Below are 13,440 nucleotides of genomic sequence, written 5' to 3'. Positions count from 1 at the left end.
GTGAAGTATTAACATTTTCGCTACTCCGTTTTCGGTCAATGCCTAAAAGATCAACATTTTTTGTTGTTATCAGTTTTGTGTGTTTTCATCCAAATATCAGTTTCAAGTCATAACATTTTTTTACCGTTGAAGACGTTATTACATTTAATATTGCAGCCTGTTACATTTAACAATAGTAACATTTCACTTCAGCCACTCTTGGTTGAATTTATTTTAATTTATTAATTTATTTTAATTTATTTAGAATTCAAGGCACACTTAACCAGCATGGCTACCACACCATTCTGCAGCGATACGCCATCCCATCTGGTTTGCGCTTAGTGGAACTATCATTTGTTTTTCAACAGGACAATGACTCAACACACCTCCAGGCTGTGTAAGGGCTATTTGACCAAGAAGGAGAGTGACGGAGTGCTGCATCAGATGATGAGTTTGACCACAGAGTGAAGGAAAAGCAACCAACAAGTGCTCAGCATATGTGGGAACTCCTTCAAGACTGTTGGAAAAGCATTCTTCATGAAGCTGGTTGAGAGAATGCCAAGAGTGTGCAAAGTTGTCATCAGGGCAAAGGGTGGCTACTTTGAATATCTCAAATGTAAAATATATTTTGATTTGTTTAACACTTGTTTGCTTACTACGTGATTCTACATGTGCTATTTCATAGTGTTGATGTCTTCACTATTATTCTACAATGTAGAAAATAGTAAAATAAAGAAAACCCCTTGAATGAGTAGGTGTGTCCAAACCTTTGACTGGTACTGTACATTTTTGACTTCTTCTAATGCTTCTTAAGGGGAAAGTAATCTAAAAGTAACTGAATGTAATCAGTTTGGGTAATCCAAAAGTTAATTTACTGATTACAATTTTGGACAGGTAACTAGTAACTGTAACGGATTGCATTTAGAAAGTAACCTATCCAAACCCTGTTTGTATGTATATTATTAATCTAACTCAAACAATCTTTTCATAAATAAGCAAAATGCAAAAAGTGTTACATTTAGCCCCAGTCTCCCATACTGCCTTACAGGAAGTGCTTGGGCACGTTGTGTTTCTACATAAGAGGTCCCCAAAAACGTACAGCACAAAAAAACATCACAAAGTGGTTTTTGTGGCAACTACACATATTCATTGTAACAGACAAGTTTGGTCAAATAATTACACAATACAACATGAGTTCTGAGAAAAACTTAAATCTGATAGGATGAACAAGATAATGTGTGTTCAACCATGACTAAAGGTCCTATATCATATATTCAAAAAGCATTTTCCCAAAAAGGGATAGTAACTATGTCGGTTATTAAAAATAAATATAAACTAAGCCAAGGATTCCATCTGTGGGAGGGTCTGAACTCAGGGCTAGTCTGGAGAACTCCGTAGTGCACATCCTGCTTAGATCTGCCTGCGCTCCCAGGACACAAGCCAGCTCACTCTCTCGCTCTCTCTGTAGAAGAGACTATTACTCAGCAGTAAGAAATAAAATGAATACACTTTCACTTTGAATGACACTTTGTATCTCAACTACTTGCCTCCTCGTTTTCAGATTCCTACACACGTGTAGATTCCAAAACAGCATCACTAGATGCTGCTGAGTGACTTACAGGCTGAGCAGAGTTCCATCTTGCAAGCCATTGCAGTATATTCATTACCTTATTAAATAAAGGATACATTTTTTTTATGAATTCCCCAAATGTTATTGAGGAGACAATGCACTGTGTTTGTTTTCTACATTTGCCTTCAATGTTGTGGTCAGCTGCTGTCGTCAGCTGGTTCATTAACACAAGGCTCAGTAACACACAGACATAGGCAGCTCCACAAGCTCAATATTTATCAACGTTTTTCTAGTTAAATAGATGCATCAGACAATCCAAAGTGAAGAAAACTGGCTGCCGTTTGTTTCTTGTGTTTCCTGGGTCCACCTGCATGAATCTTACTGTACTATAATCAGTCCAGCTGTCATAGTTGCCAGGGGAGAGAGAGAGAGAGCAACTAAAAGCCCACTCTCTGGCATTTGTTTCGGAAGCACAGAGACCCTTACTTATCCATCAAAACACTGATAACTGGCAAGAGTGGTTTCATTAGGCTACAAGGTTTAAGTGGTGATATCTGTAAAATATGAATACAGGCCAAACAGGCACAGTGAACAGGTACTCATAAGTACTACCTTGTTGCGCAAGTTGAACAGACCCCCAAATAAAGAAGGGGATTTGTAACAAATATGTGGCTTACTGAGCTCCTTGCATTTCCTCACAGTTTCAGGACAAAGGTCCCCAGTTTGATCCTCTTGTGAATCACACTAGTTTCTCACACACACTTGTATACAAAAGACTTTTCTGTTTCTTTCGCATTCTTGGCAGAGCTATGGGTAACAAGTAGCCTAGTGGTTAAAGAGCGTTGGGCCAGTAACCAAAATGTTGCTGATTAAAAGAGCAGACTAGGTGAAAAATCTGTGCCCTTGAGCAAGGCCCTTAAACCCAATTGCTCCTGTAAGTCACTCTGGATAAGAGCGTCTGATAAATTACTAAAACGTGAACCAATGAACAAATATGATATCTGGTATTTACTGCCTCTTAATGCATACAAGTGGAACAATATTGCACACCTTCAGAAAGTATTCATACCCCTTAACTTAGTCCACATTTAGTTGTGTATTCAAAATGTATTAAATTGATTCCCCCCTTCACCCATCCGCACACAATACCCCATAATGAAAAAGTGAAAACATGTTTTCAAATGTATTGAAAATGAAATACAGAAATAGTATTCACACCCCTGAGTCTGTACTTTGTAGAAGCACCATTGGCGGTGATTACAGATTTGAGTCATCTTGGGTATGCACATCTGGATTTGGGGATTTACTCCCATTCTTCCTTGCAGATTTTCTCAAGCTCTTTTAAGTTAGATAGGGAGTGGCAGTGAACAGAATTCTTCAAGTCTTTCCACAGATTTTCAATGGGATTCCAGTCTGGGCTTTGGCTGGGCCACTCAATGGCTTTTACATTCTTGTTCTGAAGCCATTCCAGTGATGCTTTGGCTGTATGCTTGGGGTCATTGGCCTGTTGGAACGTACATCAAATTACCACCCCAGTCTAAGGTCATTTGCACTCTGAAGCAGGTTCTCATCAAGGATGTGCCTGTATTTGATTCCATTCAGTGTTCCCTCTATCCTTACCAGTTTCCCCGTTCCTGCCGCCTAAAAATATCCCCATAGCATGATACTGCCATCACTTTGCTTCACGGTAGGGATGGTGTCAGACGGGTGATGAGCTGTGCCTGGTTTTCTCCAGACCAAAGAGTTACATTTTTGTCTCGTCAGACCAGAATCTTTTGCTTTATGCTCCGTCTTTCACGTGCATTTTTTTCAAACTCCAGGCATGCCCTCACGTGCCTTTTTCTCATGAGTGGCTTCCGTCTGGCCACTCTCCCATAAAGCCCAGATTGGTGAAGAGCTGTAGAGACTGTTGTCCTTCTGGCAGGTTCTACCATTTCAGTGGTCATTGGGTTCTTGGTCAACTCCCTGACCAAGGTCCTTCTTGCTTGCTTGCATAGTTTCTGCTCTGACATGCACTTCTTATTTTTCTTCTTTGGTTTTATGGCAGTCCGCAAACAAATATTATAGGTGCATGCCGCCACCTATTGTATTGGCTGTGTTTCAGCCTACTATTCTGTAGTATGAAAACATTACACTTTCCGACATGCACTGTCAACTGTGGGACCTTACTGTATATAGACAGGTGTTTCTTTCTAAATCATTGTCCAAACAATTGAATTGGCCCAAGGTGGACTCCAATCAAGTTGTAGCGACATCTCAAGGATGATCAAAGGAAATTGTATGCACCTGATCTCAATTGGAATGTCATAGCGAAGAGGTGTGAATACAATTTGTAAATTATATATTTCTGTATTTAATTTTCAATACATTTGCAAACCTTTCTAAAAACCTCTATTCACTTTGTCAGTATAGGGTGTAGATGAGGTGGGATTTTTTTTTGTTTTAATCTATTTGGAATTCAGGCTGTAACACAACAAAAGATGGAATCAAGGGATAAGGGTTAAGAATACTTTCTGAAGGCACTGTGTGCTTGTCTGTCACTGCTGTGTCTTCAAAATATTTTTGTGTGTTGAAATATTTCAATATTTCAACACACAAGTTGATACACAGCAAAGCCTCCATGAATTCCGTCACATGGTTATACTTACAAGTATCAGCAAACTGCAGTGCATACTAGCAAGACAATGATGACCCTTTGAAACACAGACATGGCCATTCAAACAGTAATGCAACGGAAGTGAAGATTAAAACCACATGATCAAAAAGTTGCCCATAACAATAACTTTCAAATATAACTTACATTTATAAAAATAAATAAAAAATACAAATAATAACTTTGCTCATTTCATGAACTTTTTGTGATGTATAATATCAATATTATGCAATAGAATCCTACAGTTAGCCAAGACCATTTGTCATTGTCAACTCATTTACATTTCCTGCAACCTAGAAAAGGTATTCTGCCATACTATAGAGGCTAGACATTCGGTTTGGTCCCTTGAGTTTAAACCATTGTACCACCCCTTCAACAAATGACCAAAACAGTGTAAATACAGTAGGAATGGCAAAAGCCATGTTGCGTCTTAAGATTTGTTTGTTAAATTAAGAATATGGTTTTAAAACTACATTAGACTAACTTCACGAGAATGACAATATCTCTGAGAGCTACAGACGAATCTGGAAGCCAGGTCACGTGATGAAAGTGCCTATGTCAAGAATCATAATGCATAATGTAGCCTATTGTTGATACATTGTAGTAATGTGTAAATAATGCAGTTAGGAGTATTATATTTGTCATTAGAGATAACAATGTTCCAATTTGTCACTATGCAGCAGAGATGCAACTATGTAACAGGCTTCAAGCGTTGATGACTGTAGCAACAGCAGAAGCTGCTTCCAGAGAGAAGTTCCATTTTAAACTCAGTTTAAAACTAGATTGCCATATGGTACAATATGGTGCATCAGAAAGTGAATCGGGAAAAAAACAGAAGTAAAGATGACACTGAGCATTTAAAAAGGATAAGACACGACAGAGCAAAACAATTAAGAACAACCATTTTAATTTCTTATCAGGCAAACACGTGTGTACAATCAGTTTGTTATTACTTGAACTCATGAAGAAATAAAAGCAATTATTAAAACTGACCTTTAATCAGTGCATTATTGACAGTAGTTTAGTTAAGTAAATCAATTCTAACCATATTGTATTTGATTATCAGAATGCTTGAATAAAGTCCATATTATTTACATATTTAACTTTACCTTTATTTAGGTAAGTCAGTTAAGAACAAATTCTTATTTTCAATGACGGCCTAGGAACAGTGGGTTATAATTGCCTGTTCAGGGGCAGAATGACAGATTTGTACCTTGTCTGCCCGGAGATTTGAACTTGCAACCTTCCGGTTACTAGTCCAACGCTCTAACCACTAGGCTACTCTGCCGCCCCATGAAATATCAAGTCAAACAGCTGAGAATGAACCACTTTCCATGGAATGCAACGTGGCATTAAATTAAAACATGTTTTTATTTTGCATTGCAGCCAGCAGCAGCAGTAACTTAATAAAACACAATTCCTTAGGGTGAGGCATCATGCTACAACATCTTTCAGCAAGGTTCCATAGAAACAATCCCCGCAGCTAGCCGGCGGAGCCTGAGTCTGCGGAGTTGGCGTGTCACAGCTCAGTCTTGATCTTGTGCATCAGGTCTTTCTGGTCGACCATCTCCAGCTGCCTGGTCCAGCGGTGGTAGGCCAGCAGAGCAATGTTTTTGGCTGCCACTGAGCTCATTTCCATGGCGCTGCCAGCCCACTCGATGCCATTGAGGTAGTACAGGCTCTCGTGAAGGACAACTGGCGGCAGCTCCTGGGTGCTCCCATAACGTGGGTAAGCCTGCCAGTCCGTCACCTGCACAGAGTAGTAGGACCTGAACAGTGTCTTCAGCGCTGGCTTATCTAAGGGTTGGGGGGAGAATACCTTGTAAACACCAGCCTCCTGGGGCTGCTTGCGGCGGAATCCAGTGCTGATGTTGACGGGACAGATGCTAGCAGCACTGTTGAAGAAGAGTCCTGGTGAGTCTGTGGTGAGAACACTAGCAAAGGGGAAGAGCTTGGGGTCTGGGAAGCCAAAGTAGGAGCAGTTGAGGTAGCCGTGAACGATGGAGGCCACTGTGTGGTGGTAGGAACCAGCGATATCAGGCAGCTGAGGCTCAAAGCCCTGGAAGGAGATACCTGAGCCCACACTGGACTGCAGGGGAGTCGCCACCACCACAATGTCATAGAACTCAGATCCTTTCTCAGTCAGAGTGGCATAGTTGAGCTGGTACTGGGTAGACTCTCCTTCAATTCAGGTAAAGAAATAATGGGATTAGAGCAAGTAAATTAATATGTGCTAAAACGCAGTTTTGCTAAATATGCCAGTTCACCTTAATGCTATGTTATAAACATAATTCTATGTTTAGTCACTTACCAGCTGCATGGGGGGAGATGGTTGTGACCTGGGCCTGGATAACGTTGGCCTTAGCCAGTTTTAACAGCCCAGAGCAAACCAGCTTGTTCCCTCCCTCCACTGCCCACAGGTTGGCCTGTGCACCTGCCAATGACACGGCACCTATAACACAGATTAAAACATGTGAACATGATTGATCATGATGAGCAACTGCAGTGGTAGACTGGCAGAACGTTATGACCCGAACGGCACACAACAACTACAAATGTTCTTCGAGTTCCTACGAAGGCTGCGACGACACCATTATCGCTATATTTTTTTCCCATGGCAAAAAATGAAAACACAAAGCAGACCGTACTCTTCGGTCCTTTAAAAACCTGCTGTATGTAGAATATTGTGTGGTATAGCTTGGATGTTTGTTTTCAACATTCCAACATTAGGGCTGTTTTCTTAAAGAAGTTAAATCCACTTTGTGTTTTGTTTCCTTGCCACGGTGCTAATGAGTATCGCGATACTGGTATCCTCCTGGCCTTAGTTCCTACCGACAAAAGCTGGGATGCTGATATTCTGTCCGTAATTGACCCTCATGACGGGGGCGATGACTTCGTCAATGAAGCGTTGTGACACCCCCAGCTCCAGCAGAGACTCAGAGAGAGAGCAGCGAGTCATATTCAGGAACCCTGACCCGCCCAGAGAGTGCAGCAGCTCCTCCACTGAACTGAAGGCATAGCCATGGGCCTGGTACTTATAAATCCTGAACACATAGACACAGAAAGGAGAGAGACAGATTGCATAGGGGATGTAAGGCATGTTGAATAGCTTGACAGCGCTCTGAAATCAAGAGTCAACCAATTTACAGTGAGAAGGATTTCCCCTGTCTGTCTTGTCTGAGCTCTCTTCCCCTGCTGCCGCTCACCTCATGAACTTCTCCATGATCTCCTCCACCCACATCTGCAGGCGGATGAAGCTGATGCCATAGCGCCACCACAGGCGGAACAGATCCAGCAGGTACCAGTCAGTCTCCTCCAGGATGAACTCTTCCCCGTTAAACACAGCCGTCTTCCCTGCCACATTCTTACGATACTTAAGACCTGCAACAAAAATAGAATAGTGTGATGGGTGGAACAGCATCCTGTAGTTACCAGCAAAGCAGTAAGCCTACGGGTATGGAAGATTATCCTACAACCCTCAGTTTCTCCTCTGCTTTGGTGTGCATGTAATGGCAATGAACAGAACACCTTTTTGTCTTTGTGGTCTTCACTTGTACATTCTCAGAGGGATCTGGACAGATAAAAGCGGTGGTACTAAAATGTACCATCTATGAACGGGACAGCGATGGACCCACCCAGTTGCTTGACAAAGTCCTGCATGTGCAGGTTTAGGGAGTGGATAATGGAGCCCCCGGACTCATAGTCCTGATGGTTCACGGTGACTGTGGCCAGGCGCCCTCCGACTGTTCCCTTTTCGAACACATCAATGTGCACTTCTGGCCCGAAGTGCTGCCTTAGAAAATGCGCTGTGGCGGTCCCGCCTATCCCAGCGCCTACAATGGCTGCGGACATCAGAAGAAACACATCAGTATGCTACAATTTAATGATCTGTCAAAAAAACAAGTCATCCCCAACCAGGGAATTTACATGGCAGTTTTGGTAGCAACTCCATTTCTCTGTGGCTGAATAGCCCCCTGAAAGCTACTAGGCTAATTTATCATTAGTTAGCTAGCAAACCCAGCTAGCTAACGTTAGCAGCACTGCAAGCCACACATGTCCGCAAAACTATAGCTAACTTACTTTAGCTAGACAAAATAGAGCTAGCTACTTTACCTATTTTTGAAGGTGGAGTACCATCAAGTTGTGCAGATCCAGAGTCTCCTAGTGCCAAGATTGACGATAGTAATGTTAGAAGAAATCGGAAAGGAAGACACCAGTGCATGATGCAGGAATGGATGCTAGAACTGTGATGCGACAGCCAAGCGAGTCACTCACTGCATGTGTTGTCTGTCGCCCAAATCCGCCAATTTTGCGAATGAAATTAGGTATCAATCGTAAACGAATGAGGCACTATATGATTATCCCCGTAATAGAATAACACATGTAAAGTATGTGAAATTTTGAGAATTAAAAAAAAAAACGATTATGAATGGTTTTACCGTTGGCAAGATGTGGATCAATATCCGGCAACATTACCACGTGATCGGGAAAAGGCTTTGACAAATGGCTCGACAAATGGCATTGCACGGAGAGCATCCTTGGCATCCCCACCCTCTTCTTCAGCATCAGGGAGAAAATTGAACTGAATGAGTATAATCTAATCCGAGTTTTCCTTTGTGCTCATTGAAATAAAAGTATCAATCAAATGCTGGGATTTGAACCAGGATACCATTGTTATGAGATAAATACACAATTATTTATCCGTCACGGGACGTGCTAGTATCAAGTGATGCATATACACCCTGAATTGTTGTAGTGGGGACAGTAACATTAGTAATAAAAAAGCTACTTTAAGATGTTTATATATATATTATGTTTAGCTTACATAATATAATTTAAAAGTATGCATTAAGATGACTGTAATAGAATAAATGTAACAAAACGAATGTTGACATTAGTGAATTAATTTCTATAGCTTCCAAAATCTTTTTACAATGTGGGGAGTGCCAACCTGGAGATGTGGTGGCTTCAACACAGCACCCCTTAACAGTCATCTAGTGTACATATAAATCATTTCTAGTAACCTTCGTTTTGGGCAGTGTTTCCTGTGTAAATAGTGGTGAACCGGTAGAATGTATAAATCCCAGAACAGGCGAAAGCTTTCAGGGGAGGTTCTGTGTTTATAGGCTGTGCAGGGTCGTTGCTTTTACTAGTCTTTTGTGTGAGAGCAACCATTTTGTGACCATGCTGTTTTGAAGAAGTGTTTGGGGATGTGGTCCATATTTTTTGGGGGGGAGAAGGTATGTTTGTTTATTTGCTTGGTTATTTGTATCTTAGGTTTATTAAATGATAAAGGTTTGCTTGTTCAAACAGGTTTACAGTAAAACACATACAACTACACAAAAGGCTTCTTAGTTCTTTCACTTCCACTGCATATAAATTACATCTTTAATTTAAAAAATGACCATTGAACAAATGAAAATATTGCAGATTTTAAGCATACCTTTAAAAAACAATCAGTTCAATATCTAGACATTTCAATGTTATTTTCCCATGAAATGTAGGGTGCAAAAGGGACAAGAACTACCAATCAGCCATTTGGGGTAAAGAGGGTGTGTGCCTCTCCTGTTTGAAATACGTCTGTGAGGTAAAAGTGGGCCCTTGGCAGAGTAGCATGCTCTCTGATCACGTTGTCTGTCTGTGTGGGAGGAGATGGCATCTGTGTGATCTTATGTAGTACCTCACATTGCAAGACATGCATGATTCTCCCCGTCACACACGTCTTGATATCACAAGGTCAACAGGACTCAATCTCAATGGTTTCAGGGAGGGATATTCACAGTTACTGTGCAAGGACATTTTGCACCATATGTTGTTTTCCAAGAAACACTTATTGACGGCAAGGTCTTTTGGACATCTTTTTTGCCACAGGAGAGGCAACAGAGGCAGCAGCAGCAGGAGCAGCAGCAGCTGCAGTGGGAGAGGCTGCACTACCTGGAGAAATGGACTTGGGAGGAGATTCTAGACGGGAAAGGACCCTGGGAACAGCCTGGAGATTATTGTCGCCTCAAAGCCGAGCTGGAGGCAGCAAAAGCAGAGAGGCGGCATTATGAGGAGCTAGCACGGCAGAGTGGATGGAAGCCCGAGAGTCAGACCCAAAAATTTCTTGGGGGGCTCACAGGGAGTATGGCTACGCCAGGTAGGAGACCTGAGCCAACTTCCTGTGGTTACCGGGGGGCTAGAGAGACCGGGCAGGCACCTTGTTATGCAGTGGTGCGCACGGTGTCCCCAGTGCGGGTGCATAGCCCGATGCGGTATATTCCTACTCCTCGTATCGGCCGGGCTAGAGTGGGCATCGAGCCAGGTAAGGTTGGGCAGGCTCGGTGCTCAAGAGCTCCAGTGCGCCTGCACGGTCCGGTCTATCCAGTACCACCTCCACACCCCAGCCCTCCGGTAGCAGCTCCCCGCACCAGGCTTCCTGTGCGTGTCCTCGGCCCAGTACCACCAGTGCCAGCACCACGCATCAGGCCTACAGTGCGCCTCGCCTCACCTGCGCTGCCGGAGCCTCCCGCCTGTTCAGCACTATCAGAGCCTTTCTCCTCTCCTGCGCTACCGGAGTCTCCCGCCTGTTCAGTGCAGCTAGAGCCTTCTTCCTCTACAGCGCTGCTGGAGTCTCCTGTCTGTTCAGCGCAACCAGAGCTGTCAGCCTGCATGGAGCAGTCAGAGCTGTCAGCCTGCATAGAGCAGCCAGAGCTGCCAGTCTACATGGAGCAGCCAGAGCTGTCAGTCTGCAAGGAGCTGCCAGTCTGCAAGGAGCTGCCAGTCTGCAAGGAGCTGCCAGTCTGCAAGGAGCTGTCAGTCTGCATGAAGCAGCCAGAGCTGTCAGTCTGCAAGGAGCTGTCAGTCTGCAAGGAGCTGCCAGTCTGCAAGGAGCTGCCAGTCTGTAAGGAGCTGTCTGTCTGCAAGGAGCTGCCAGTCTGTAAGAAGCCGCCAGAGCTGTCAGCCCTCATGGAGCAGCCAGAGCCGCCAGTCAGCATGGAGCAGCCAGAGCCGACAGTCAGCATGGAGCAGCCAGATCTTTCAGTCTGCCCAGCGCCACCAGTCTGCCCAGCGCCGCCAGTCTGCCCAGCGCCGCCAGTATGCCCAGCGCCGCCAGTCTGCCCAGCGCCGCCAGTGCCCCCAATCTGCCCAGCGCCGCCAGTGCCCCCAGTCTGCCCAGCGCCGCCAGTGCCGCCAGTCTGCCCAGTGCCGCCATTCTGCCCAGTGCCGCCAGTATGCCCCGCGCCGCCAGTCTGCCCAGCGCCGCCAGTCTGCCCAGCACCGCCAGTGCCGCCAGTCTGCCCAGCGCCGCCAGAACTGCCAGTCGGCCAGGATCCGCTAGTCAGCCAGGATCCGCCAGTCAGCCAGGATCCGCCAGTCAGCCAGGATCCGCCAGAACTGCCAGTCAGCCAGGATCCGCCAGAACTCCCAGTCGGCCAGGATCCGCCAGTCGGCCAGGATCCGCCAGTCGGCCAGGATCCGCCAGTCGGCCAGAATCCGCCAGTCAGCCAGGATCCGCCAGAACTGCCAGTCGGCCAGGATACGCCAGTCGGCCAGGATCCGCCAGTCGGCCAGGATTCGCCAGTCTGCCAGGATACGCCAGAACTGCCAGCCACCCAAGATCCGCCAGTCAGCCAGGATCTGCCAGTCAGCCAGATTATTCCAGATCTGCCAGTCAGCCAGATTCTTCCAGATCTGCCAGTCAACCAGGCTCTTCCAGATCTGCCAGTCAGCCAGACTCTTCCAGATCTGCCAGTCAACCATGCTCTTCCAGATCTGCCAGTCAGCCAGATTCTTCCAGATCTGCCAGTCAGCCAGATTCTTCCAGATCTGCCAGTCAGCCAGAATCTTCCAGATCTGCCAGTCAACCAGAATCTTCCAGATCTGCCAGTCAGCCGGGATCTGCCAGAACTGTCAGTCAACCGGGCTCTTCCAGATCTGCCAGTCAGCCAGACTCTTCCAGATCTGCCAGTCAGCCGGGATCTGCCAGAACTGCCAGTCAGCCAGGATCTGTCAGTCGGCCAGGATCCGCCAGTCAGCCAGGATCTGCCAGTCAGCCAGGATCTGGTAGATCCATCAACCTGCATGAGCTTCCTCTTACTCCTGAGCTTCCTCTTACTCCTGAGCTTATTTTCACTCCTGAGCTTCTTTTCACTCCTGAGCTTCCTTTTCGCTCCTGAGCTTCCTTTTCGCTCCTGAGCTTCCTTTTCGCTCCTGAGCTTCCTTTTCACTCCTGAGCTTCCTTTTCACTCCCGAGCTTCCCCTCAGTCCCGAGCTTCACCTCAGTCCCGAGCTTCACCTCAGTCCCGAGCTTCACCTCAGTCCCGATCTGCTCCTCAGTCTAGTGGGGTTCTGGGTGAGGACTACTAGGCCTACTATGGTTGGTGGCGAGGTTGGACTATCCAGGGACGCAAGGAGAGGGGACTAAGACATTAACTGAGTGGGGTCCACGTCCCGCGCCGGAGCCGCCACCATGGACAGACGCCCACCCGGACCCTCCCTATTGATTTGAGGTGCGTTCGGGAGTCCGCACCTTAGGGGGGGGTTCTGTCACGCCCTGGTCGAAGTATTTTGTGTTTTTCTTCATGTATTTGGTCAGGCCAGGGTGTGACATGGGTTTTTGTATGTGGTGTGTAGCTTAGTGGGGTTGTAGTTTAGTGGGGTGTTCTAGGAAAGTCTATGGCTGTCTGAAGTGGTTCTCAATCAGAGGCAGGTGGTTATTGTTGTCTCTGATTGGGAACCATATTTAGGCAGCCATATTCTTTGATTGTATTGTGGGTGATTGTCCTGAGTGTCTTGATGTCCTTGTTAGATGTTAGTTGACACATGTATAGGCTGTTTCGGTTTTCGTTTCGTTTATTGTTTTGTAGTGTTGTAGTGTTCGTGTTTAGTCGTGTTTTACGTTTGTTTAAATAAACATGGATCGAAATCGACACGCTGCAGTTTGGTCCGACTCTCCTTCACCACACACACACACACACACACACACACACACACACACACACACACACACACACACACACACACACACACACACACACACACACACACACACACACACACACACACACACACACACACACACACACACACACAGAGAGAGAGACACAGATACTAGTGGTGGAAAAAGTACCCAATTTTCATACTTGACTAAAGATACCTTAAAAGAAAATGACTCAAGTAAAAGTGAAAGTCACTCAGTAAAATACTACTTGAGTAAAAGGTTTCAAATGTATTAAAAGTAAAAGTATAAATCACT

At 45.1% G+C, this 13,440-nt stretch overlaps 1 protein-coding gene across 2 annotated transcripts; it reads right to left on the bottom strand.

Annotated features, from left to right (window-relative positions):
* Positions 1-5,087: 5,087 nt before the first annotated feature.
* On the bottom strand, positions 5,088-8,727 carry LOC118390847 (prenylcysteine oxidase-like). 2 transcript variants are annotated; one of them, XM_052457602.1, is made up of 7 exons: positions 8,642-8,727; positions 8,316-8,363; positions 7,838-8,044; positions 7,409-7,583; positions 7,035-7,246; positions 6,514-6,654; positions 5,088-6,383 (listed from the first exon to the last, which is right to left on the bottom strand). In XM_052457602.1, exons 1-7 carry the CDS (start codon positions 8,673-8,675, stop codon positions 5,722-5,724), a joined length of 1,479 nt encoding a protein of 492 aa, XP_052313562.1. In that variant the 5' UTR covers positions 8,676-8,727; the 3' UTR covers positions 5,088-5,721. The 2 variants fall into 2 exon arrangements, with proteins under 2 accessions (XP_052313562.1, XP_035637431.1); XM_035781538.2 differs by lacking the exon at positions 8,642-8,727 and having other exon boundaries at positions 8,316-8,635.
* Positions 8,728-13,440: the final 4,713 nt, after the last annotated feature.

This window comes from Oncorhynchus keta, chromosome 12 (genome assembly GCF_023373465.1).
Source record: "Oncorhynchus keta strain PuntledgeMale-10-30-2019 chromosome 12, Oket_V2, whole genome shotgun sequence".
Classification (NCBI taxonomy): Eukaryota; Metazoa; Chordata; class Actinopteri; order Salmoniformes; family Salmonidae; genus Oncorhynchus; species Oncorhynchus keta.
The sequence above is the reverse complement of the archived record's forward strand: the minus strand, read 5'-3'. Positions and strand labels throughout refer to the sequence as shown.

Excerpts from the sequence above, each read along its gene's own strand:
- LOC118390847 (XM_035781538.2), bottom strand. The coding sequence starts at position 8,424 with ATGCACTGGTGTCTTCCTTTCCGATTTCTTCTAACATTACTATCGTCA. Across the intron at positions 8,045-8,315 it reads TACTCCACCTTCAAAAATAG|CCATTGTAGGCGCTGGGATA; the intron begins GTAAAGTAGCTA and ends TGATGTCCGCAG. Across the intron at positions 7,584-7,837 it reads GGACTTTGTCAAGCAACTGG|GTCTTAAGTATCGTAAGAAT; the intron begins GTGGGTCCATCG and ends TTTTTGTTGCAG.